The sequence below is a fragment of the Cylas formicarius genome, unplaced genomic scaffold (assembly GCF_029955315.1).
Source record: "Cylas formicarius isolate icCylForm1 unplaced genomic scaffold, icCylForm1.1 PGA_scaffold_1__22_contigs__length_36826433, whole genome shotgun sequence".
In the NCBI taxonomy this organism is placed as follows: Eukaryota; Metazoa; Arthropoda; class Insecta; order Coleoptera; family Brentidae; genus Cylas; species Cylas formicarius.
In genome coordinates this window covers 30,290,685-30,317,335 of record NW_026844264.1, presented here as the reverse complement: position 1 = coordinate 30,317,335, position 26,651 = coordinate 30,290,685, and the positions used below count along the sequence as shown (strand labels likewise).

The window sequence follows — 26,651 nt, the reverse complement described above, 5'->3', positions numbered from 1 at the left end:
TAAAAGCGGATGGAACACAGTCTGCTTTAGTTTCAAAGCTAATCTTATCTAGCGTTATTTTGCCTCTAATAAGTCCTAGGTAATATACGTTTTGCGGCTTAGCGTTTTGCTCCACTTCCTTTATACCTTTTAGCGAAATTTCAGGGGGTTATCATTTTAAAGTGTCGTTTTAAAACGGTTGATAATGATGATGACATATTTTGGGAAAATGTTTTGGGGATCACTTATCGTTACTACTTCCAGAAATCCACGGAAGTAATTCTTCGTCCTTGATTTAAGATAAGAGTCGACTTGTCGAACCAAACAAGCGGTCATTGGAAAAGACTTGATGAAATATCACACCACGTTTGAGTTCCTCCAAAACTGTGGCCATGGTCTTCCGCAGATACTGTTTCATGCTCATTATCCACAGTAACAAATCTTGCTCGTCCAGTAACATAATTCTTGGTGTAACATTTTTTCGACACCTATTGCAAAGCAGATGATTGAGTTATCAATTTCACCGTGATATGACTATATCACAACAGTTTATGGCTGTCTATCATCAGCAACTTTTTTACAGATTTCTTCGCATTTCTTATCAACTTATCAACAAAATTGTGCATTTCGGAAAGTTGAACAACATTTAATAATATCTGGGTTTCCCATTTAATATCGCATAAAACACCAATCAAAATTCATTCATTTAGTTTTACAGACATATTATTTTAGAAAATTGAACATTTTTTGTGAAAATTATAGCAAATTATTCTATCGATTCTACAAGCTATTTTCTTATTATCATTTCAATAACATTACGTATGATCTATAATTTTCTGAAATTTGTATATTATTAGGTCATATTGATTTTGCCATTCAGAGTAATTACTATACTATATTCATATATACATAAATTTAATTTGGACTTGCAGTTTATCAGCAAGTTATTTAATGAAATATGTGGCATTGATGCGATCTGCAAATACGAACTTTGGAGCTGGAATCAGAGCATCAGAGCAGGAATAAATGGCGAATGTACCGAAATGTCATGTCGATTGATACGCCAGTGGCTAAGACATAAGGATTGCTCCGATGCCAGCGGGCAATAAACAGTAAGAAAATGAAATTTTAACGATCGTCATAAAAGACCTTTTCGGTAATCCCTTTGAAGTATTATAGGGGTGGAAATTAAGTTTGCGAGTGGCAACGTTTGATATAAAATTGGTTGTGTAATTTACCCTGCTAAGAGGGAGGCGACTTTTATTGCTAAACTGGTATTTAGCAGTGCGGTAAATTCTAATTAATATTTGCATAATACTGTGTAAGAGGCCATACTCTACACCTTGTAAGACGCCAAGAAATACACTTATTTAATATTGGACGTTTAATCCCAATAATAGGGCAGTTTCAGTGGTATCGCCTGATGCTTGAGATATATGGAGATTAGATTACGTATTAATTATTAAGTTTTCTTCCAAGTTACATTAATCTGGATGTTAAGTAATAAAAATTTGATTTGTTCAAAACAAAACTTTGAAAATAACATAATATTTACACGTGCAGATAAAGGGAAGACAATCATAGCTATCGATTTATTAGAATATATTTCAAAAATCAACAATTTTCTTAAACCAGAACTTTTCCAATGTATCAAACACGATCCTACTGACTTATATCAAAGATAAGTCAAGGAAGTAATTACTAACTCCATACTATTTAGTGACAAAGACAAGTATTCTTTAACAATTATGAATCCACAACCGCCGAAATTATATTCTTTAGTTAAATTACATAAACCCATTAGACCAGTCGTGTCTTATGTAACAGCTCCAGCAGTTAAACTCCCAACAAAATCAGTAAATATTTTAAAGTTCCACACAGATTTTAAACCAAAATTTGCAATAAAAAATTCGTTTGAATTAATCAACAAAATTAAAGATATCAAAATCCCTTCTAACGCAACAATATTGTCTTTTGATGTACAAAATTTATTTCACAGAATTCCACCTATTTAGCGGACTGATCTTTGACACTATTCGAAATACTTCTCGGGAGATACAGTTGAATGTCCAAAATGAAGCCGCTGAAAAACTAGTCATTTTTTGAGTAAATTTATTTGCACAATCATATAATTGTCGAAGTAATTAAGCAAGTGCAAACCATTGTGAAAATCCTCTCCGGGTTGACATGAATTTTAAACTTCTGGGAGGCAGTCAGCTCAACAAAATTACTTCATAAAGCGATTATGATCCCCTTTATCCCCCTGACGTATGTAGAATACCCATATTACAGTCGCTCCCGCTCTGGGGAGGTGGGATGTGACAAACGTAAAGCAATAAATAACGTAAGTTTAAAGCTGAGGGTTTTCCCCAGTCCTGTAATAATCGTATATCTAAAAGGCAAGATACCTTTATTACTGTTTCAGAGTTCTACTCGGTTTCTTCCCTATTCGGGCAACGTTAAATGGGCTGATGATATCTTTATATTGTATCGTTATTGTCTAACTTTGCTGAGGTTCTCGATTTTATCCAAGTTTTGTTTGCTATGATGCGATACAGACAATATATTATATCGGTAGATCTGCTAGTTTGAAATTAAATGTTAATACTCACACGAAATGGTTCTTTTATATGTTTATCACGCGCACGTAAACATTAATACTTCATAACTTATAAACTTGGAATTGTTATACACATATGTCTTTGTAATAGTTGTTGGTATATCTTGTAGTCTTGTTAGTGTGTTCTATCGATAAGCAAAGATTTACTTTGTTAGCGGCATTTCTAAAAAGCTGTATTAAAGTTTGGTCAAACCATTTTCTGGGATTGTACAACCACCAAAGTCTCCTTCTGCTTGATCCTCTTCTACTCTCCTTTTGTAATGTTAAGTAGTTTTAATACAAAGTATTTGTTATTTCGCATGACATGCCCAAAGTACTGAAACTTTTTCATCATTGATCCGTCCATGATAGACCAAGAATTCTGCGGTAGCTCTACATTTCAAATGTTTCAAACCTTTTAGGTAACACATCAGTGAGGGTTCAGATTTCCATGCCGTCAAATAGAACAGAAAAAACATAACAGTACAATTTTTAGGGATATTCTATTGACGTCTGAAGCATTAAAAAAAATCTGATGTTTTTGAAGAACAAATATAAAGAAAAATTGAGGCTCAAAACAATCCGGCATATTTTTCATTTAAATATTTAATACCTTGTTTTTATTTTTCTGGCCGCATTCCCTTCTCGGGAGATATCGATGAAAAACTAGCCATTTTTTGAGTAAATTTGAGTAAACTTACAATCAGATGATTGTCAGAAATCCTGCTGACAAACACTTTTCCTATTTTTTTACGACTTGCTCCTAACACACAATAACGCGTTTTACTACAAACCGAAAGTGAATTTTACGTACCAGACGCGCGATTCGCCAACCAAGTTGGCATCTTCAGTAGAAAATCAGTTTTAATCTTCTCCTGAAGATGCCAAATTGAGTTTCGGTTTGTGGTAAAACACGTTGTTGTGTGTTAGTCTTTCTTTTTTAAAAAATTTCTTGGTCAGAGATACCAAAGGGTAGTTATGGGAAATACTCATTCAGATGCTATTGCCTTGGAGAGGGGTGTTCCCAGGGAAGTATTCTGGGACCTATTGTGTTCTCAGTTTATACAGTCGACTTCTCTACTTTTCTTAAATTTTGTAACTCTCATAAATACGCCGATGATAGTTATATTTATCTTTTGTTGCTAGTGAAGCTTTGAAGGTGGCTACTGAAATAAATTAAGATTTAAAAATAATTGCGGAGGTATCTGCTGCACAACCTCTTATTGAATACTAACAAAACGCAGATGTTATTATTTGGAAATTAAAGGGAAGATATTGTAAAAAAACGCTTCTTTTAAGATTACACTAAATGATGAGATTATCTCTCCTTCTTCAGACAGGTGTAAAAATTTAGGATTATGGTTTGACGGTGACTTGAGTGAAGTTTGTATATTCATAAACATTTTCTCAGTAAAGAAGTCAAACTTAAACTCTGTGATATGTTAGTTTTATCCCATGTCGCTTATTGCAGTATTGTGTATTGGCCAGCTATAGTTAACGACTTCAGAATACTTGTATTCGTTTTAGTTACAATCTCAAAAGTTGACCATATTTCACAGCGCCTTTCTGATTCGGGTTGCCTCAAGCTGGAGGACCGATATAAAGTTCAGTTAGCCACTTTTGTTTTTTTTTACTAAACTCCAATAAGACCCCATCATACTTGTTTGATAAACTTTGCAGAGGAAATGATACTCATAATTGTTTAAGATGTTGCTTTCCTAGACACACTTCGGTAACTTTCCAGAGATCTTTTAGCTATAACGCAGTTAAATTATTTAATGAAATTCCTTATGTTATAACGTCCCTCCCCACAATAAAATCCTTCAAAAAAGCCTAAATATTGTTTATTAGGCCAGCCCGTAACTAGCAGAAGCGTATGAGTTTATGATGTGCGTCTATTTCTTGTGTTTACTATGTATATACGGGTATGTAATTAATGTGTTGGTGCTGTTGTTCTTGTGGTTACATGGAAGCGAAAATTGCGAATTTCGCCACTCTTGTATTGTTACTTAGGTTGTAATATTTTGATTTTTCAATAAAGGCTGTTTATTCTTATATTTATTATTATTATTATATAGCGTGAAAATTCTATTGGTAACATATTTTCATTCATAGTTACGACCCTTTTGCAGGAAATATTTATTTTTAGACCTTTTCTCAGAGCTTATCGAATTTCTTCGAAAAGTCGAGACCGTGAGGGGACACAAAAACGAATTTTGGCTAATCCAGCAATAGAAGCATCGTCTTAGCGACGAGCAAATTTATCTCGTTCACCGCACAACTTGAACAGCTCCCCGCCCTTCCTGCCACCGCCTCCTACGTAAACGGTAATACGGTAATATAATAATCTTACTGTACGTCCAAGCGAAGCGTCATAAATCCGATTAACAAGGCTAGTTGTCGTTGTTTCCACGGAAAGTGCTTATTTGCTGGACGATCACGTTCTAAACTTAATTCGCGGATTATAGAAGCCCCTCCACCCCGCCACCTTCCATCCGTAGTCGAAAACGGACTGGCATAAAACCGGTGTCGCTTACTGTGAGGATGTTTTTATCTATTTATTTATTCCGTGCTTTTATTCATTTTATTTCGGCTATATTAAGTGGATACTCAAATTATAAAAAATCTCAAGTTTATTAGCTAAGTCTAATGATTATGGAATAATATATAATAATATATTAATATGGGTGGAATCGTACCTTTAAAAAGAAAGCAGCAAGTTGTAATGGACAAAAATATTGCAGCAGGTATAACGCAGGGCAGTGTAATAGGGTCAATATTATTTCTTTTGTATATTAATTGTAAAATCACTAACTACGCCGAAGATACTGATATTCTAATTGTAAATAAGGATACCGTAAACGTCAAAAATAAGGCTGGGATGGGCTGGAAACGGAAAATTGGTTTACTAAATATAAATTAGTTATTAATAATGCTAAGACTGCTGTAACAATGCTTAGAACAAATCGATCAATAATAGAACCACCCACTACAGACGATAAATTTAAACAACTTTGATATTGTTTTAAGCGCTTGCAAAATGTTTTTGGGTATGTCTTTGGATAGCACCTTATCATGGGAATATCAAGTAAATAATGTAGTAGATGAGATAAATTAATTAATATATAGTCTTAGAGTATTTGGTAGGTATATTTCATGGGAAACGAAAAAAATCTTTATCACAGTAATTTTGAGTAACATATGAGATACGGCCTTGTTACATTTGGAAATTGCAGAGACATAGCAAAAAATTTTATTTGCCAAAAAGGAGCCTTGCGAACTATATTGCAATTAAATTTTCGAGAGTATTGTAGGGGAAAAATTAAATAAAATAAAATTTTAACCTTAGCTGCTATCTTCAGAACCTTTTTGAAAACAGTTTATCTCAGGAAGTTTATAGGACAAGAACCATGAATTACACATATCCCAAGCACAGACTGACTATGAGTGGGAAGGGTGCGTATTATCAGTTATAATAGTTTGCCGAACAACATAAAAACAATGAGATTTAAAAAGTTAAAGAAAACCATTTTTAATTTACTCGTAGAAATTGAACCATATAATGTAGAAGAAAGATTTACTCAAAACATATAGGACAACCACTGTAAATGACACTATTTCAATGTTACATGGTAACAAACTCCATTTACATGGTGTCCTAAGTCCCGAAGTCCTACACGAGGATGAGGATGCACTTGTGGTTCTTGAATTACCCTTGGGTTCTTAGATTAAAATATTTGCTCTATACTCTATACATTTTTTATTACAGATACTGATCCCCTACCATTTTGATTACTTTTTACAACTTTAGATTGATTAATTAAATTAATTAATAGAATATCTCTTTTGTACTGTAAGTTGTGCCAAATTAGAACAAATCAATACTAGATGAAAAGAGTTAAATTTTTTTAACTAATCAAGTACCTAAAACCATCTAAAGCGTCGCAGTCCATCAACGCGACTCCTAATTTGATTTGTCCCGGCGGCAAGATTGAAAATAAATGAAAAAATATCACTTTCCTTAATCCCAAACGAGGGCAGTTTTCTCTGTTCTTAATTTGGGTTTTCCTCGCTGCTAAAGAAATTTTATTAAGCAACGAAACGAGTAAAAAGATGGCGAACTGGATAAAAGAAACGCCGTAGACATTTCGAAGTCGGTTTGTCTCGAGGGGGAGACTTTTTTTTTGGTGTTCTCGGGTTTTGTTTCGGCGCAATCTTATTAAAAACTTTAAAAAGGAGTGTCTGTTATTCAAATATATTTAGACAGTGTTTGCGGGAAACTTTTTCGGAAGCAAGATGCTTACGGACTGAATGCGGGGCATTTAGAAAAGTTTCGGTGTACCGGATCTGGTCAATTTCCTAACAGATCCCATAAAAAGTAAGCTAACAATTGTTTGCTGAACTGCTAGTGCCGAAACTTTGACGATTGACTATGCTATAAACTCACCAATATTGCTAAATCTTTTAAAACCTAAGAATTTGTCAACGCCATCTGATTAATATCAGGTTTAATATAAAGTATGAAGATTTTCTGTGTTTGACCCTCATAAAATCTACATCTACTCTTCTTCTTCAGCGTTGCATTAGAGGTAGTTGATTAAGCAGGTTGTCCGGTTATGATTATCTCTTCATTCTTTTCTTGGTCTTCCCATACGTTCCCTTTCTTCATAATTTATTTCTTGAAAATTTCCTTTGATTTGACCCCATAGAAATCTATATCTCCTTCTTCTTCTTCTTTGATTTGGCACGTATCGCTTCATCCTTTTCTAGGTATTGCCATACTTCTCCTTTGTTATCCTGATGTATTTCTTCCAATGGATACTTCCAATCCTCCGCCAGTCTGATAATGTGATGAAGATATTTAAAGTTGCGCCGTTTGAATTTTTGTTTTACCCTCTAGCGTACTCTAACGGGATATATATTTTATTTACTTTTGGTAAGTAACTTCGCTCCTTAACTGTTTGAGCACAAGGTGATGAAGAAAATGAAAAGTTTCGCTCGTCTAGGACGAGTCAGGTGACAGGTTATATTTAAGTAGTTAATAAAAAGGGTACAGTAGTTTATTATTTACCGGATTTGTTTCAGGCATCGTACAGCAATTTCAAGTCTGTACCTTTCTTTCCAAGTTCAGAGTGATCTCAAGATACACTTATACTGGCACCAGAAATATAGTGCTTCTACAACTGATCCCGTGTTTATTACTTCCTGCCGAGCATACCCTTACCCGTAACCATTCCAGGGTCGTCCTGAGAATTTATCAACCTACACTAACAAGCGGGATATAAGCATGTTTTTAATCTTTTTCGCCGAACAATTCTTGAAACATGTAGAGTCATCTGAGGCAAGAGTGCGTTTTTTTTTTTCTATGGTCATAAAATTGTAATAATTGTACAAAATAAGTTGAAATAAAAGTATTTATTTAAAGGATTTATTGATTTAACAATTACGTAACATGAAATTCAATTTACTTAATTGTAATTAAAGAAATAAAATAAAATAAATGTTAGTCAGAATGCGCACACTTACCCCAATATTGGGGTAAACGTGCGCAGCACTGCGGGTAAGTGTGCGCATTTGTAATAATTTAAACCATAACTTGTTACATATAGTTACACCATATTTAATGTTATAAATATTTTTTATCAATACTTATCATTTTTTACTTCATTTTTTATATTTATATATTAAATATATAATTTTGGCAAATACTGTTTAACTTGACTTTTATCGAGAATAAAGCTTAGAGTAGTTAACAGTTTTGAATAGAGATAAATTCAAATGAGATCGTTTTTAACGAATATGATAAAATCTTAATTATTAGAACATATATCACATATGAAAGCACCAGTTTCATAATGAGTGCACTGTTCATGCCACCAGCTATGACATAAGCTCCATTTAATCCAATCCTCTGTAGTAGGTGGATCAACTTATTTTTCACCACACAATGCACAGTAATTATCATTTTCCTTAAAATCATTAATATTTTATACTAGCCTTAACTTTAACAGCCTTATCTTTGGTAGTAGTATTCTTCTTTGTTTTTTTTTTTTAGAATTTTCAGTTTTATTTGCTCTAGCTATGCTAGTTGACGTGGGTTGTCGTAAATTCAAGTCAGGGTGCCTTTTTAAAAATCCATACACCCAATCACGTCCAGCCATTTTCGACTTTTGATTAAACCGATGAGGAATATGATTTATTTCAGCATACTCGTAGATCAATGTTCTTAGAGTTGTCATATTAAGACCATAATAGAGATCATCACATCTTTTTAAATAATTATATATTTCATTTTCTTGCTCACTTGTGAAAGTTGAAGTAAATCTTCCTAATTTTAGAGCAGTTGAATCAGATTTTAATCGCTTCCTGAGAGTAATCTCTTTCATTCCAACCTGTTCAGCTGCTTTTCTTTTACTTAAACCTTCGGCAATCAATCGCTTAGCAGCATCAAATTGATCACGGGTAACAACGGACCTGTGTGGAGCCTTCCGCTTGTAATTTCGAGGCATTGTAGTTTTTTTTTAAGAAATATATAAGTATAACCTGAAACAAATAACAACGAGTGTCAATACACAAGGAACTCACTATCGGGGTAAAAGTACGCATTAAAATATGCGTACTCTTACCCCACAACCGTATGCGTACACTTAACCCTAATCGCCTTTACAGATTTAGTTTAAAATTACACATTTTTGCGTCATTCTACCAAGTTTTGATGTATGGCTGATAAAATTAGATATATAAACGAGCATAATTGGACATAATTAATACTAATTACCGCTACTTAAATATAAAAGTATTTGAATTCTAAATTGGAAAAAATCGTAAGAATAATAACCAAAATTTTTACGTAGCAATATTACTAAAACTACGTAACTTTGCCTGACAAGACTCTAGTCTTTTGTCCAACGTCGTAGTGACTACTGAAGGCAGTTGACTCCCCTACTCTACTGTCAACGGTTTCATAAATAATAAGCCTGCGCACACTTACCCGCTGCGCACACTTGCCCCACATGACTCTACATAAAAATATTAGTACAAAGTAACAATTTATTACATTCTGTTCCATTACATTTCTATACAAAATATTAATTATATTAATAATAAAGCATCAGTCACTTCAAAAAATGCCTATTGCTACTGTAGTCACCTAGTTCAATGATCAACTCCGCCACTAATCCTTCTCGATAAATATTTTCTTTTTTTATTACTATATTTAACCCGATTGGGATGATTTTCTCTGCGTTGAAAATGCATACAAGAAGAAGGATTACTGCACAAAAATCTAATGGTAGTACCATAAACGTAATTTGGCTTGAATCTTTGGCGTTTTTGGCAGACAAAAATAAGGCATCTTCCACCCAATTGCATTTAAATAATCTACTCTCCATTGCGAAGTTCTTTGAGATTCCATTAGTACTTGACGTTTATTAATTGTATGAAACTGAAAATTCATTTTCTTCGAAAAAGTGCGCAACGACTCTTTGGCACAACTAATGTTTAAGTCTCTCAGTACGTTTTTATGGAGTTCTTTTAGAATTGAAACACTAATCACTTTATATGCGTCGTATATTATATGCCTAACTAGATCTGTGTGTTGCTCTTTAAAAACTCCGGAAGTATCAGCGTCTTCTCTCACTTTCCTGTTGACTATCCTATTTGCAACAATTTTTCTTACAGTTGACTTCGAAACTTTGGTCATGTCACTTGCTTTTTTAATTGCTGCTCCTACTTCCCCTTCTGAATGTCTTATAAAACGATTTATTTAGCATCCGAAGACAAGTGGATCCGTTTTTTTATTTGGTGAGGTAGTTCGTCTTCTAAATTATCATTAGGTTTGACTACCATGTTTTCCATGTCTTCTTCTAACAGGGAAACATCTGCTTCATTCCACAGTCTCCACATTTTAAAATGTTAAAAAACTTGAACCTTCAAAAAATGTTTAATTTTAAGATTCTAATAAATATTTGTCTGTTTGTGGGTTGTTGTTTAAAAATAGAAAAACCATGTAGAAGACACAAACATACGAAGAATGTTGTTAATCGACAGGCACACAAGACAAAAATGATTATTATCTGTAAGATAAATGGAGTACAGGTACTTACCCTTCGAGAATCAAGTACATAAATATGTACTTACTTAAGGACGACAGTCAAATACTTCCGTAATATATACGAACATATACGATACATACCTGATGCAAAAATAAAGGCTTCTACTTATTCGAAAATATCCAGCAGCATCGATGTTTAATCAAATTTAAAACGGTCCATTTACGTTTCAAATAAAAATTTCATTTTTAGATCTACTTAATGCAGAAGCAGAATAAACTGGTGGATAGGTTTTACCAGGGTCCTGCGAAGGTCTGCGGTTAAGGTACTGCAAAATACTGAAAACGTTAAAGACATGCACTATATTTTTGGTCGTAATATATGACATTCCAGGATCCACGCCAAGTCTGTCATAACTTTTGCTGGTCTTTTTTTAGTCGGTTGATGTGCGCGTAATTTAAGTCATAAGATTTACTGACCAGTTCGAACTTTGTGGCCACTGGGACTCGGTAATTCTTAGAGTTTCGAGGAAAATTCACCGTAACTTCAAACAACAATAACAGTAACTGATTCATAATAAGACCGCGACCCAAGTGGAAGGAAAACCATTTCCGATTGGGAATTCGCTTCGACGTGAGTCATCGCTTAACATCTTGGTGCAATCTAGTTGCAACGCGACGACGATATTTCGATGTGTTTTCGATCGCACTAACAGCAAAACCATTTATCTGTTGAAGCGGTCCATGAATAATACACGGCTTTAAATAAAATATCGAGACGAAAAGGCGAGACTTTCGCTTCGTGGTTCGTTTCGTATAGCGAACAGTCACTGCCGTGACACTTTAAATATTTTATCCGCCGTGCTTAAAGCACCGGATATGAACGATCTGTACTATTTAGACTTTAGCGAGATTTTTGTAGCAACGAATGCGCGAAGCTTTTACTAAACACAATATTAAACTGCTTTACGTGCAGGGCCGGGATTTAAAGTGTCTCATTTGAAATGGAGGCTGGACCAGAATTTTGGCAGCACTGACATTAACTTCATTATATTTTTTTTGGTGGTTAATAAAGGAAAAATCAAGTTTCAAAATAAACTATTTTATGCAATCATACTTAATAAATTTTTTTGCCGATACGAGTTGTCCATGTACAAAACACCCATTAAATGTTAGTTAACAATTACTGACAACGTAGCCTTTAGCTTTTTTGGTATTCTATTGCGTGGTTTGTGTTATTGTATGCTTTTTCATTTTTATTTTCTGATATTCGGGAGTAAGGTTTAATATTTGATATAAAGTTATTTACAATTTTTACCATTTTCTAAAATTTCGTGAATTTTTAAAAACTGCAAATTCTAGTATTTAAATATGTTCGCCTCGCAAATATTTTATTAATTACGTTTTTTGGCTAATTATGAATTTGAGTGTCAAGAAGTTTCAAACGCTATAAAACATTTTTTTTCAGGCATTCCGATTGACGTATATACGATAAAATATAATTTTTTAGTTGCTTTATATACCGGGTGGCCCATTAATAAAGGACGCCGCCCATATCTCAGGAACGGTTATTCCTACAAAGTTATTCAACTTTCAATATTTGACCCTTCCCCTACCTACCCTTCATTTGACGAAATAGAAAAAAATAGTTCAAACAAGAAAGCTTCCTTATTTAGAGCAGATTACGTTAAAACTAACTTTGATATACACTTAACACCCGTTTTTTCTATTTTACAGTAGATGTTCGCCCCCTAGCGGTCATTTTATGAACTTATGAAAATAATTCCAGACAAATTTTAAAAATATATATGCGTCTAACACGTACAAATATTTTCAGTTGTTAATTTGCGTTAGTATATGGCGGAAATTAATTTTAAGGATCTGAAAAGGCCACCGGAGGACGTAATTGTTATCTCGAATTTTAAAACCGGTTTTCTGAAGTTTTCTTATAATAATAATACTTAGACTTATACTTATAGCTGAGTCAAATTCAAATAATTTGGACAGGTTTTTACTCTATTTATCCAACTTGGAGTCAGACGTGCTAGGAATGAAATGAATGCCAAAACAGGTAATTTTTTAAAAGAAAATTAAATCCAACTATACGATTTTTTACGTCATTATTTAAACAAGAGCCCAAGCAGATCAGCTCAAAATATTTTCAAATAATTTTAATTTTAAGGAACTTGAATTTTTATGTTAGTATATTTACACTATTATGGACATTAATACCATGTTGTGGTATTTTTTCTAAAAAATTAGGTTTAGTCACTCATCAATATTGTTAAAAACCAAGTTTATTAGTTACCCATTTTTAAGCAGTGATTATAAAACCATAAAAGAAATAAAACATCGCTTTTGACAAAAATTGTTCATTCCCGATTTGGATATTAGCTTAGGTTAATGTAATTGGCTAAAATCTATGGTAGATGAGGATTCAAATTTTTTATCTGGAATATTATCTACCGACAAGGCTACTTCTTCGAGCAATGAACAAGTAACTTTATATATTATCCATTATGATTCGCCAGTGAATCCTCTTGGGTACTTTACAATAATGATTACCAAAAAAAGGTAGCTAACACCTGGAAGAAAACCTAAAAATGAAAATTTCTTTCCGACAACAAACTACTACTTGAATTGTTGTTTGCACTTCAAATATCAAAGATACCAATTTTCAGAATGATCAAATACCCATGGACCATGATTACTCTTGGTTAGTTGGATCACCAGGGTTCAATATTTTTAACGACTTTATCAAGGGCTTTGTACTGGAACGACAATAAAGAGGTCGATTTTCATTCGGAAATATGAAAGGCGAACCGAAAATCTTCATATTCTTACCCCTACTCACTTACGTTATAACAAAAAGTTTAGTTTTGAAAAACTCGTCAATTTCCCATATCACGCCACGGAAAAATCCTTTAACGAGCAAGGAGTTGGAAAAATTCTGTTGGAAAATTGCGGTTGCACGCCATAAAGCAATTTATAGAATTTCAGTAATAGACGAGAAAGAGAGGGAGGAAAATTGGGTCGGTTAGGTTTATAGCGGAATGGAAATATGAAATTTGCACGGACTTTGATAAGGTTGCATTTTTATTTTATCAGAGTCGGTTTAATATTGTTTTTCAGGTTGAAATAAAAATGCTTCCTCTTTGTTACTTACAGTCTCTTAAAGAAGACGTTAAGATGCTTATGGATATTCACAATCAGGATCTTAAACATTAACCACGATAATATTTTAATGTCTGTCTAAAAGGCACTCTCAGATGTTGTCAATTTATACACAAAATTGATACACTGTATAACTTCCTCTTCAGTCACGAACAAAGACAAATTATCAATTATCTCAACTAATCAAAACTATTTGCAATATTAAAGAATTTTTATTTAGTTGCAAGTTCTAAGCTTTTAAAAAAACTAACTAAAACTAGCATTAATATAACCTAAAAATGTAATAATATTAAGGGCCTTCGACTCTGCAATAAATAATTTGCCGTTCTTCCTTCTTCTTGGAAAAACATCGAGTTAAGTTCAGTTTAGGGACACTATATGTCTTTGTGGATTTGTCACTAAGATTAGCTAGAAAAAAAGCTTCAAGCTGTCTGCTAGTAATTTAATGAATATTATTTTGACTTGCTTCAGTCACGAATTTATTTCGAGTCGAGGTCGATTGCAATTAATAGTCTGCGAATGTAATACCATGTACAAAGCAATAACAAGCGAACTTAGCTTAGTTTAGTTGTGTTCTAAAATCAGACAGATGCTACCGTCTAATCTGCAGATGTTTCCTATAAATTCTAACCGAAATGAGAATTAATGTAAACAATCGGAACTATCAGGCCGGTATTGAGACGAAAAAATATTGATAGATTCTGATAAGTGAGGAAGCTCATTTAATTTATAGTTTCTACTCTTTAAAACGTCAGCTTCATTAAATACTGTCGAGAGCTAACTCTTTTTCCTGTACTTTAGTCTCGGGTTGAGAAGGATCGAATGTTTTCGGAAAATATTCAAAACATGGTACTTTTACCCTTGCCAGTTTAGAGAGTGCTGCATTCAACACGTCACTCAGAATAAAAAAAGTATAGTTTATTTGGCACGAGCGGAGCACAGCGGCGCGAGTGTTTAATAAACGAGTGACTTAAAAAGTTTACACAATGTGTTGCATACTATACTTTTTCTACGACCATTAGTGTTTGAGTACATTTTTGTCAAACACGTTCACACACAGAATTTTCAAACGTCACAATTCAAGCCGTGCGGTAATATCTCCGAAAACATCCGAACGCTTCGGTAATCTCCCGGAAATGCCCGAAGTGCCTCGGATCCGTGGGACAAGAAACTCCGTGGTAAAGTGACGCTTCCCGCCCACTAGATCGGTGTATAATTGGGTATTTTACAGAAGAAAGTAGAAAAATATAATTATGTTCATATTAACTTTTTTTCGACAGTACTGTAATTCTTCTAGTTAATTCAAGCACACCAAATCTACAGAACAATTTGTCAAACCATCCCTTTAATTTGAAAAACCGGTGACATCTTTCGGCTAAAATCGCAATATTGGTCCTACAGAAATGTTAAATAAATACCTCAAACCTTATTCATTTAGAAAACTCCCCAATGCAAATTAAAAATAAACCACATGACTAACTACTATGCAAGAATAAATTAACGAGACATCTACCAAAATAGCGATAAATCAACAAAATCACTAATGTCGCAATTATAAAAGAGCCGGCGATCACTGCGAAATAACAAAATGGGGATAATATTCTGTCAAACTGTTAAAAATAAAATGAGATTTAAGCTGGTTACTGGTCATTAATAAATATGACATCTGAACTTTTTATCGTTTTCCTGTTCTCTAATATTCCTAAGAAATCAAGCTTTCTGCTTCTGTCACAAGTGTGCAGAACCTTTATGCTCTCCTTTGATGAGAATGAGTGGTTCTCTGATAGTAAATGGTTGTCAAAAATTTACTTTGTTACCGCAATATCGGTATTGTTATGTTTTTGATTTTGAAACCGGAAAGGGGTCAAGCTGTCTTTACTCTTAAAATATTTTTGTCATCAGTACGCTCTGATAATGCCCGATCCTATTTACATAGCTAATTTAATATAATATTACTGCATTTAATTTATATTTAAACTCTTGATACTGTCCTGTGCTGTATAATACAATAAAAAAAGCTTATAGTATCGTAGTTGGCTCAGTTTATGTTTGCATTTATGCTTTAGTTTGTTGGGTAATATCTGCCGTGGAAATATGGAAACTGTTTAATCTTTCCAGGAGTCGTAACAACTGTTTACCGGGTAAATTCAAACAGAGGTCGCCGGAACTTTATTACGTAAATGTGTTTGCAGTTGTGCATGTTTTTGTGTTTACAGACAGGGTGCAAACAACGTATGTGTGGCGGGTTACGACGGACACAAAAGATAATAAAACGGACAAAAGCTCCAGACTGAAAATTAGCTTGTCACACCAAAACAATTTTTTATGTTGCAGTTTAATATCGTGTTTTTGCGGACCAATAATAAAGTTCATAATGTGTTTTGGATTTTAGTTAAAAAAATGAGAATCTCCACACTTGCGTTCTCCTAATTGAACTTTTTTGATTCTCAAAGCTTTTTGATTCATAATTTCCACCTATAACTTTCTGTACATTTATACCTCATATTAGTACCTTCTCAGGCACATTTCTTCCATTCTAATAAATAAGTTATTTAAAAATGTTCAGTTCATGAATAAAAGTTTGAATAAAACTTGAATGGACCTGAAAATGGTTTTACATTACTATTTTAGAACCGTTTTACTAAAATTGAAAATGTCAAATTTTGGTCTCGGACATAACTTTTGAGGGGCACAAATGAAAAAACTGCAATAACTTTTTTGTGGATTGACTTTTAGACCTTTTTCTTGTAAATTCGGAAAAGTTGTGTTCTGTTACTAAAAAAAGGTACACTTGAGTGATATCGCTAGGATAGACCATTTTCGAAGGAAATGAATTTCGAAAATTGAAATGTAAACTTTGGCACAGGATTGTTAATTTAATGTCAGTTGCAATTTTTTGTTCACATTCTTTTTTTTTTTGGGCATGTGGTTCAGTTAGGGGACGTTTCTCGACATATGGTTTATTTAGCTTATTTCGGACGTAGGATAGGCTTTCTGTTAATTCTAGTCTTTCTGTTGTGAAATTGCGATCAACGTTGTAATATTTCATTATATTTATAGTATCACCAAGATAGTAATAATAATAGTATTTGTTGACAAAATATAACATAATCATACAGAGTTGAAATATAAAGCAACGAAAATGTATTGTCATCTTTTTTGCAAAATAAGCAAACAGAGAAAAATGACAAGAAACATTTGGGCAATAAATACTTTAGAGGTACTGAGTTGGACAGGAGAAAAAATCATTTCTATAAAATGTGAAGTAAAGTAATTAAATAAATAAATTGGGTAAAACCCCTTGCTCGTAGTTGAATTTCTTAGGGATTAGGAAAATCAACGATAGATTAATAAAATGGAGGAAAATTGGGGTAACGAATATCACTTCTATATTTTTTGGATGTAGCGTTTGAAGGAAAATACAGTGAGTAAATAAGAATTAAAAAGTAACACTTAGAATGCCTCAATTTCCCATACTTGTCACTTATTGAGTTTGTGGGAAATGGCTTCCAATTATTTTGAATATCAGCCTCAAGCGCTCAGTTTATTCCATTACCTTTCAAAAAGCGTTTTATATGGTTATACGGCCACAGTATTTTAGCAGCAGAATGGAGTTTCGGGAAGCATTTTCTTAATGTCTGAATATATCAATATCAATTTCGTGCAGATGACCCTTAAAAATGCATTTTATAATCCAAACTAAGCCCTACGTTATATGGGAGTTTGTGTAATCGATATCGTCATTATTTAAGTCGGTTGCTGACTGGAACTGCGAAACAACTATTATATTAATTGGGATTTATAATATAATAATAATAAACTAATTATTTGCGTTGCAAATAGGAGTCAAACAATTGGAAACTTGCTGAACTATCAAGTTGGCAATGCGGAGAAAATTCAAATTTGACCTCTTGCTAAATCAATTTTAATGATCAATTACAGTAATAGTTGCTTAGCAAGCAGTGCAAATGCTTGCAGGTGACTAGAATATACGATTTTGTTATCCATTATTTAATTTTCTGAAGATGAAATCTTATTGTTAGAATATTACTACATTTGTCCAAACAAGCTATGACTCCGTATTATTTATAATCATATTTAACGAATTGGAGGCCGGGGACTTAAGCACTATACAACTGTTTAAAAGTTTTGCTTAGATTTAATCGAATGATACAAAACATCAAGATATTTTCTACGGAAATTTCATAGTTCCACGTTGAAGCGTTTTCTTCTTTGTTACAGACACCAAATAATCCTCACAGCCGACGAAGGCAAATAGTTAACACCTCTACAGGGGCCTGCTTGATAATTATGAAACAATTTACCTCATCGCCTGCAAACCACCCCCACCTTTAACTAAGTACAACTGCATACAAGAGAAACTATGGAGCTTGCAGTAGCTTCCAATCGACGACTATGGATCGAAAGGTGCGAAAATGGAAATTAGAAACACTCTGGAGGTTCAATTTGTTGAAGGATTCAGGTGGCGGCAGTTTGTATCGACGTAGGTTAGTACCAACTATTTTCAGTGATAATAAACACTAATATAACTAGTAACTTACTAATGCACTGCAAGTTTTTAGAATTAAGACTTCAATATTCTTTGAAAGATACCTTCCAAAACAAACCAGAGGTAATCAAAGTATCACACAAGATTTACATTCAATATTTTTGTTGGTTTGATTTGCCTGGCCTTATTTGTAGTGTCAATTTATTGATTACCAATCAAAATATTATTTATTATTATTACTATATTTTTAGATTAGAATTAATATTAATATTATTATTATTATAATTATTAATACATATTTTATTATTTTATATATAATACAATAACTTATTATGAAAGCTGGCAACCGTATTGAAATAAATAATTTTGGAGACCCAAAACATCTTGGAGAGAAAAATGTAGTAAATACTAAATAACACCAACGCCTGCTTCGTGTTTTGAACGGCAGATTCAGAAAATTGAAATATTAAAATGATCTCTGAACTATTTTCTTGCATTTTATTGATGATTTATTTGATTGGTTTCTTTAGAATAAAATTAGACTTTCCGGAACTTTTATAATGTAAGTATGTAAAATTTTAGCACCCACCACACAAACAATCTGAAATTAAGAAACATTTTGGTTAGTAATTTTCATAGCAAAAAATTTACCATGTACTTTTCGTCTCTAATTTATACTTGTCAGTTGTCACTCCATGCAGATATTAGAAAAATAATCGGTAAACAGCTTGCCAATCCAGCCCAGGACTCCCCGCATATTTTGCTGTTTTAACAGTTATGGTCACAGGTTAGGCAGTCATTTTGGAAATATAATAATAAAATTTTGTTATTTATCTTTATTACTTTTTTTACAATACTTTGAAGCACACAAAATTATCTCCGGTAGCTGAAATTAATCATGCAATGCAATCAACATAATCGCAATTTTACAAGTTAGGAGAATTTAAAAAAAAGACTATATAAAAGGTGCTTTGTGTTTCGTCAGATGAAAACAGAATTGGTCTTCATGGCAATCTTGATAATTGGATATGAATTGCAAAATAGGTCAATACTTAACAAAATTAGTTAGTCTCCTATAATCAACTCCCCTAACGTAGGGAGTAATAAATCATCTGACCGCCCATTCCCTTGGTTTTCTTTAGTGGATATGCACCCCGTTTACACTAGGCAACAACCCCAACCGTCCTTAATTTTATTTATATTCGAAATTTTTTAGCCATCTGGTGATTATTGGATCTGGAAATATTTGTGTGGTGTAAATCGTACTGTCTATCTTGCTTCTGTTTCTTCGGACCGAATTACTGATCAAACTCAATTTTGTATTGTCAAAAAAAGTAATAAAGATAAATAACAATTGGTTTCGATTTTAAATATCTATTTTATTTTAGTGCAAAGTTTTTTTTTAATCTTTAAGGTTAGCACGAAGATATTAAAATGCGGTTTTCACTGGGTTGTGAAGCCCTTATTTTGAAATTATATTATAAAATGGCATTCCAATGAAGTCGCTCATAGCACAATTGAGAGTTCCGGAAAAGCTCTTTTTAATGATTCCAAGTTTATTAAAATGCATTAAGCGTTCAGGGACAGAGCAAAGAATTGAAGGCAAAAAAAATGAATTTCTCTCAACTTTGAAATAGTACTCAATCTAACTAGTTTTAATGTTAGAAAATTTTGGGACCTGACATAATAAAAATGAGGAAACGGTAGCAATTCAAAAATGTGTTCTGAAGCTAACGTTCACCTAAACTTTAATTTTTAAACAAAAAATTAGTGAATAAAATGAAATATATGAATTAAATAATAAATTAAGTAGACACTTAGATAGATACCAAAATGTAATGGCAGCTACTCAGGTAATTTTTGTGCACTTCGAAGTAATACGAAAAAAGTAGTTTTTTAGTAGTATTTTATTTTCGTTTTAAATATCATTAGACATCCTGAATAATAAATTAGCGATTTATTTAGTAAATCATCCCTTAAAGTCGAAATGCTGGACCAAATTCGATTTTCAAAATTTTAGGTTTTTTTATTCATATTTTATCTTAGGATAAATACCTTGAGATGCGGTTTTCAGTGAATGGTTGAACGCTTATGTAACTATATGTTGTCGTAAAATAAGATATATATTTGCATTTATTGTCCCAAAAAATTCAATTATGTCATGGACATGGATATCAAAACATAGTGGCAGCTACTGGGGTTATTTTTGTGCGCCTCGAAGCAATACAAAAAAGTAGTTGTTTAGATGTATCATTTGACATCCTGAATAACAAATTAGCAATTTATTTGAAAAATCAAGCCGCAAATTGAAAATACTTGACCAAATTCAATTTTCAAAATTTTAGGTTCTTTTATTCATATTTTATCTTAGAATAAAGACCTTGAAATGCGGTTTTCACTGAGTCGTTTTACGCTTATGTATGTGTTGTCGTAAAATAAGATATATATTTGCCTTTATTTTTCAAAAAAAATCAATTGTCATAGACATGGATACCACAGTATAGTGGCAGCTACTGGGGTTATTTTTCTGCGCTTCGAAGTAATACAAAAAAGTAGTTTTTTAGTAGTATTTTATTTAGTAAATCCACCCGTAGAGTCGAAATGCTTGAACAAATTCAATTTTCAAAATTTTTGGTTCTTTTATTAATATTTTATGTTAGAATGAGATACGATTTTCACTGGATGGTTGAACCCTTATCTTGCTATGTGTTGTCGCAAAATAAGACATACATTTGCCTTTTTTTCCTAAAAAAAATCAATTATGTCATGGACATGGATCCCAAAATATAGTGGCAGCTACTGTGGTTATTTTTGGGCACTTCGAAGTAATACAAAAAAGTAGCTTTTTAGTATTCAAAATTTTAGGTTCTTTTATTCATATTTTATGTCAGTTTAAAGACCTTGAGATGCGGTTTCCACTGGGTCGTTGGACCCTCATGTATGTATTGTCGTAAAATAAGATATATATCTGCCTTTATTTTCCTAAAAAAAAGTCAATTATGTCAGAACACGCCACCCGGTTGCAAGGTGTAATGGGAAAGTGAGCATATTTCTCGACTTTTACGCAAACTCTGTTTTATTCCTAGCAGTTTTTATAACAAGGATAAACTTTCGGCTTGGATTCATGGCGAATTCCTCCACGATTTTAGTATTCACGACAACTCTATCGCAGCCTCCAGCGTACGTAGCAGGGTTAAAGTTTAGCGAGCCGGGAAGAACTTTCGGGGTTCGGACCAAACTTTTTGACTGCTAAAACGGTGGATACCTCAGCGTGTAGATTTTTTTACTTCAGACTTGTGGAAATATTTACTGAAACTTAATTAATTTTCGTATTAAAATTATTCTCGCTGCGAAGTCGGAAACAGTTAGATAAACCGGTCTTTTTTTTTTGTTTAAATGACAAAAGGCGAGAGTCCTTAAATAGGTAAAGAATTTTTTTAATCGAATTTCAACGAGGCAGTTGTGCGACGTACTCGAGAAGGCCGGAATCAAGAACGACAAAAACCGGTAAAAATCAACTAACGAAATAGTATCCTTTTTCCCGCGGGAGCTCCATTAAGTTGGTAATAAAATACGTTTCTTAACAGCGGGAACGTTTCCCTGCAACCGGAGAACGCGGCAAAAGAAAAATCCAAGAAAAATTACATTTATTTTTGCTTTTGTTGGCGCACATCAGTTTAAACTGTCACCCAAGAGTATTTTTACAGATCCAATTTCGTTCTTTCTAGTTTTAATCAGTGCCTAGGCCAGATGCCGTCGGCCCCCAGGCGCGATGAAGCGACCGGTGTTAATTTTAAATCCTGTTTGTTGGTTTTTGGATTACTTTTGACTACCGTCGTTGTCAGTACCATCTATAAGAAGAATTAAAATACTCTGGTTATCGGTAACCAAAGTATCTTGTTGGTTAGTTATTGGTTGGACTAACCGAAACTAACCAAAACTAACCAATATAGGTTGGTTGCACACTTTTCACAGTGTGTTTCAGATTAGTCCCATCCGTACAAGCTTCGTGAGACCGTACTGTACATCCTCGTTGACATTATATCCAGCTCTCTCGAGATCCACTTGACGAATTTGATTCTAGACAAACAAGACAATAATATTGTTCATCTGATGATGAATCAGATGGTGCAATGGCCTTCTTTCTCTTCCCTTTATCTCTATCTTTCTATATTCTTTTTTCCATTGGATGCTTCAAATACTTTTTTTCTTCGTTTGTGATTTTTTCAACCGTTTTTCTCGTTCTTCGTATTCTTGTCTTACTGCTTCCTTTTCAGAAGTATCTGTTTTTCTATCTCTTGTTCCTAATTTCCTAATAGGAATTTTTGAGAAGGGCCGTAATGCTTCAGGCGAGAATAAAGATTGTCTACTTGTGAACGGAATTGCTTCTAATTCCATACAAAAAGCAGTAGCACGAAAAGAGACGCTTGCTTCCAGATTTGCTGTCATAACTTGTAAGTCTTGATTGATTTCTGTAGGCGGGATTCTTGCTGCTTGCATCGCAACGTTTTGGGAAGACACTGGCGATTGAGTTTTAGCAATTGCTCTATTTTCAGGTTCAGATGGACGCACTGGCAACTTCTTCTGTAGCACTTGGGTCTAGCCTGTCTGTCACGAACCATGGTGCGAAATCAATTCCTTGGAATAATTCGAAACCCAGCCTGTATGTCATAAATAGTAATCGTTTTGCCTGGATAACAGATAAACCGAACTATCCAGTGGCTATAATTTGTGCGAACAGTGGGGTGGAAATGAAAGTAAACCTAATCCGTTCTCTTTGCAAAAGTCCAAAGAATGAATATATATATGAGACGAATGATTGTCTAATACAAGTAAGACCTTATGTGACTAAGAAGCATTCCTGTGTTTTTTGAAATATTTGAGAAACACAATAAACTGCTCATCTTGCATACACCCAGATGGATTACCTGTACCAATTGAACCTACTGCTCCATCTCTGATAAAATGCTCATGGTATCTAATCCGAGGAATTACAAATATCGATTTAGTTGCGTTGCCCAAAGCATTGGCTGCAAATGCTAGTTTGACTAAAGGGCCTCGCTCAGCAGTGCGCCCAACTGTCTTGAGCCACTGCTTGCTACAACTCTGTGTGGCTTCTGCACTGTAGTAACTCCAGTTTCGTCAACATAATAAATATTCTGAGGTTCGAAGTGATCCCTGTCCATAACCAGTCGCTCTAGATCGACTTGTAGCTTGTGCAGCACGCACTGATAGTTCTATGTTTCTTATGTTTCTTTTCATAAATGAAAGGAACCATTCCTCTCCAGCCACTTCATTTTCAGTCCATGTGGGCGAAATCTTCAAATTATATTTGATGGTAAGTTCGTATGCAAATTTTCTAACTTCTTTTATCGAGAGACCAAAATATATGTCAGCACAACGAATAAGGTATTTAGACAATTCACGCTCTTGATCTTTTTGAAAACTCTATTGTGGGCTACGCACCCCATGCTAACCTCAGGGTCTTCCTCGTTCACCCACTTTACCCACCCTCTGATTCTAGAAAAAAGCGATTACAAACACGTGGAATAATAATTGTCAAAACACAATAAACCCTTCTGTAAGCGTGTCCCCCTGCACCCCTTCCCGCCCTGCATTTAGTTTTCTCAATATTTAAGATGTTTCGACCGTACCCTATTCCAACCGTACCCAGTTTACCCTAATATGTAAAGTGTTCTATGAGAGAAGCTCTACAATATTGGACGTTTATTGCAGCCGTGCAGCATTGGAGCTACCCCCCAAGTGGAGCGGATGCGGCTGAAGTAATGCTGGGCCAACCCGTCCGCGCAGACCATGCTTTCTAGATGCGCGGCACTATGCAGCCATCGTCGCAGTGAGTTTAATGCGCGTTGCCACATCGTCTACGGTCGAACTGGGGTGTGGCTGTTCGTGGCCGTATTGTGTTCGGTAATCGGGCGGCATCACGTGACGCGAGCTGGTCCTCCGCGATATAGTTCGCGTATCGTCGAGATTGAAACGGGCGCCATTCGCGGCATAATCCTGGAATTGAATTCAAGACATTTAGAGCCGGTCGAGGTGAATAAAATAAAAAGCTATAAACATTTTATCATCCATTTATATAAACATTATGTTTAATATTCAATAATAATATAAAACCTAAATCATTCACTTGTATAAAAAGAACTTCCATCCCGCACAAAAATAAGTTTTAGAACCATTTAAAATAGTGAAAATATATATTTTTCAAATTTTTGAAGATATTAGATAAACAACGATGTAAAAAAATTGTGTATCTATTAATAGCAATTTATTAACAACAATTTTCAAAATCTACTTTCTATGTGCCTACCAAGTTCGGCTGAGCCTCCTACAAACACCCTATATACCTTTACAAACTATGAGGCTAGATAACAAAAGTATCATCGACGTAGCGTTTCCATAAGGAGGAATCCAGAAGTTTTGTAAAATATACAGTAGCCTGTGAAAGTTTCTTTGAAAAATTTGTATAAATGTTTTTAATTCTTCTAAGCTACGTTTTTATGGTAATTTTTTTATCGTATATGGGGCAGATATTTTGCTTATAAATATAATTCCGGCCCCTTGGATATCTATCTGTTTTCCCCAGGATAATATTTCGTCTTCAAATACTCATTGACTTGAAAACCCATTCTTGACTGCTCCAAAACTTTTTGTCAATTATCTACAGAAGGGGTGTTTAGAAAAGTCGCTACCAAAAATGTGTGATGGAAAGTACAGCCCGAAAATAGCTTACCAATACCAAAGAAAAAAAGATAATGAATTTTTTTACCCTTGAAAACTTGCTAAGGGGGGTTTTTCATTTAAACCTACAAGTTTTGAATAAGTGCTTTCCTATTTATATGAAAAGACAGAGAGAGGCCACCATTCAGCTAATATTAATAACATTTTAGGTGCCTTTGTTATATAATAATAAATAAACGAAGAGCAAATATAACTTTGCGAAAACGCTTTGCAGGTTTTTAGGGGTGTCCCTTACGCGGCGCCGCCCGTTGGTCCCCTACGTTTTGAACCACCCCGTCCCCCAATTCCCTGGCCCGGTACTAGATTGGCCGACACTTTTGGTGCCGTCTGTCCACAAAAATATCCAGACGTAAGCAATAAGACGGCCGCGTTGCAGACGATGCCCAGAGGGAGGTACCAATATCTGAAAAAGTTGGTACCATTGCTGGTCAATCAGTCCGAGGATTGTTTGTTTTTGAACGTTTATGTTCCTGGAAGTGGTAAGTAATGAATACTTTTAATTTATTTATACCGTTACTGTTCAATAGAACAATGAACTAATTACAGTTTAAAAATCTTTAAAATATTACCCAAATATTGTAAAACCACCGTGCCTGCGTTGATCGTATATAATGCAACCAAAAATATAGCGCATTTATTGCTTTGACGTTTTAATTATTTTAAGGTACCGCAGGACCGTGGTGAAACATATGTTTATTCGGCATTAAGTAGGTCTTACCTAAGATGAACCGTAACGAATATTTATAGAAACTTGAAATTTTTATTTGAAACGTAAATGGACCGTTTTAAATTTGATTAAGCATTGATGCTGCGGGGTATTTTCGAATAAGTGGAAGCGTTTATTTTAATATCAAGTGAGATGTATCTTTCTTAATTGCAATATGTTCGTATATATTAGGGAGGTATTTGACTGTGATCCTTCCAGTAAGTACGTATTTATGTAGCTGAACCTCGATTTTTAACCCTGCGAGGCTGTTTTCACTTGATTGTTCAAAGGCTAAGAGTAAGTACCTGTAATATATTTATCTTACAGGTAAGTTTGAAAATAATCATTTTTGTCTTGTGTGCCTGTCGATTAGCAACATCATTCAGATACGTCATAAGAATAGAGATAAATATTTATTAGAATGTTGCAATTAAACATTTTTTAACACTTTAAAATGTGGAAAAAAAGAAGAAATGGAAAACAGGGCAGAATTTAAAGGCGAAGTGGAGCTTGTAGTGCAACCTAATGATAATTTAGAAGACGAACTACCTTAGCAAATTAAAAAACGGATCTATTTGTCTTGGGATGCATTACAATTTTATAAGAAATTCAGGAGAGTAATAGGAGCAGCAATAAAAACAAATGAAATGACCAAAGTTCCGAAGTCAACTGTAAGAAAAATTGTTATAAATGGGCTAGTCAAGAGGAAAGTGGGAGAAGACGCTGGTACTTCCCGAATTTTTAAAGAGCACCACGCAGATATAATCTAAAAATGTTAATTATTACAATTAGAAAACGTCAAGTGCTAATGGAATCTCATAGAATTTCGCATGGAGAGAATTGAAAAATTTCGAAAAAAAAACATGGTTCT

The 26,651-nt window shown here is 33.9% G+C and overlaps 1 protein-coding gene across 1 annotated transcript in view; it reads left to right on the top strand.

Moving 5' to 3' along the window:
- LOC132696591 (neuroligin-4, Y-linked-like) overlaps window positions 1-26,651 on the top strand; it is a 331,275-nt gene that overhangs the window by 159,534 nt on the left and 145,090 nt on the right. The window contains exons 2-4 of the mRNA XM_060661512.1: window positions 18,045-18,310; window positions 24,049-24,369; window positions 25,289-25,553. Of these exons, the coding sequence (XP_060517495.1) occupies window positions 24,127-24,369; window positions 25,289-25,553 (508 nt within the window). The 5' untranslated portion in view covers window positions 18,045-18,310; window positions 24,049-24,126. The remainder of the gene's footprint in view (window positions 1-18,044; window positions 18,311-24,048; window positions 24,370-25,288; window positions 25,554-26,651) is intronic.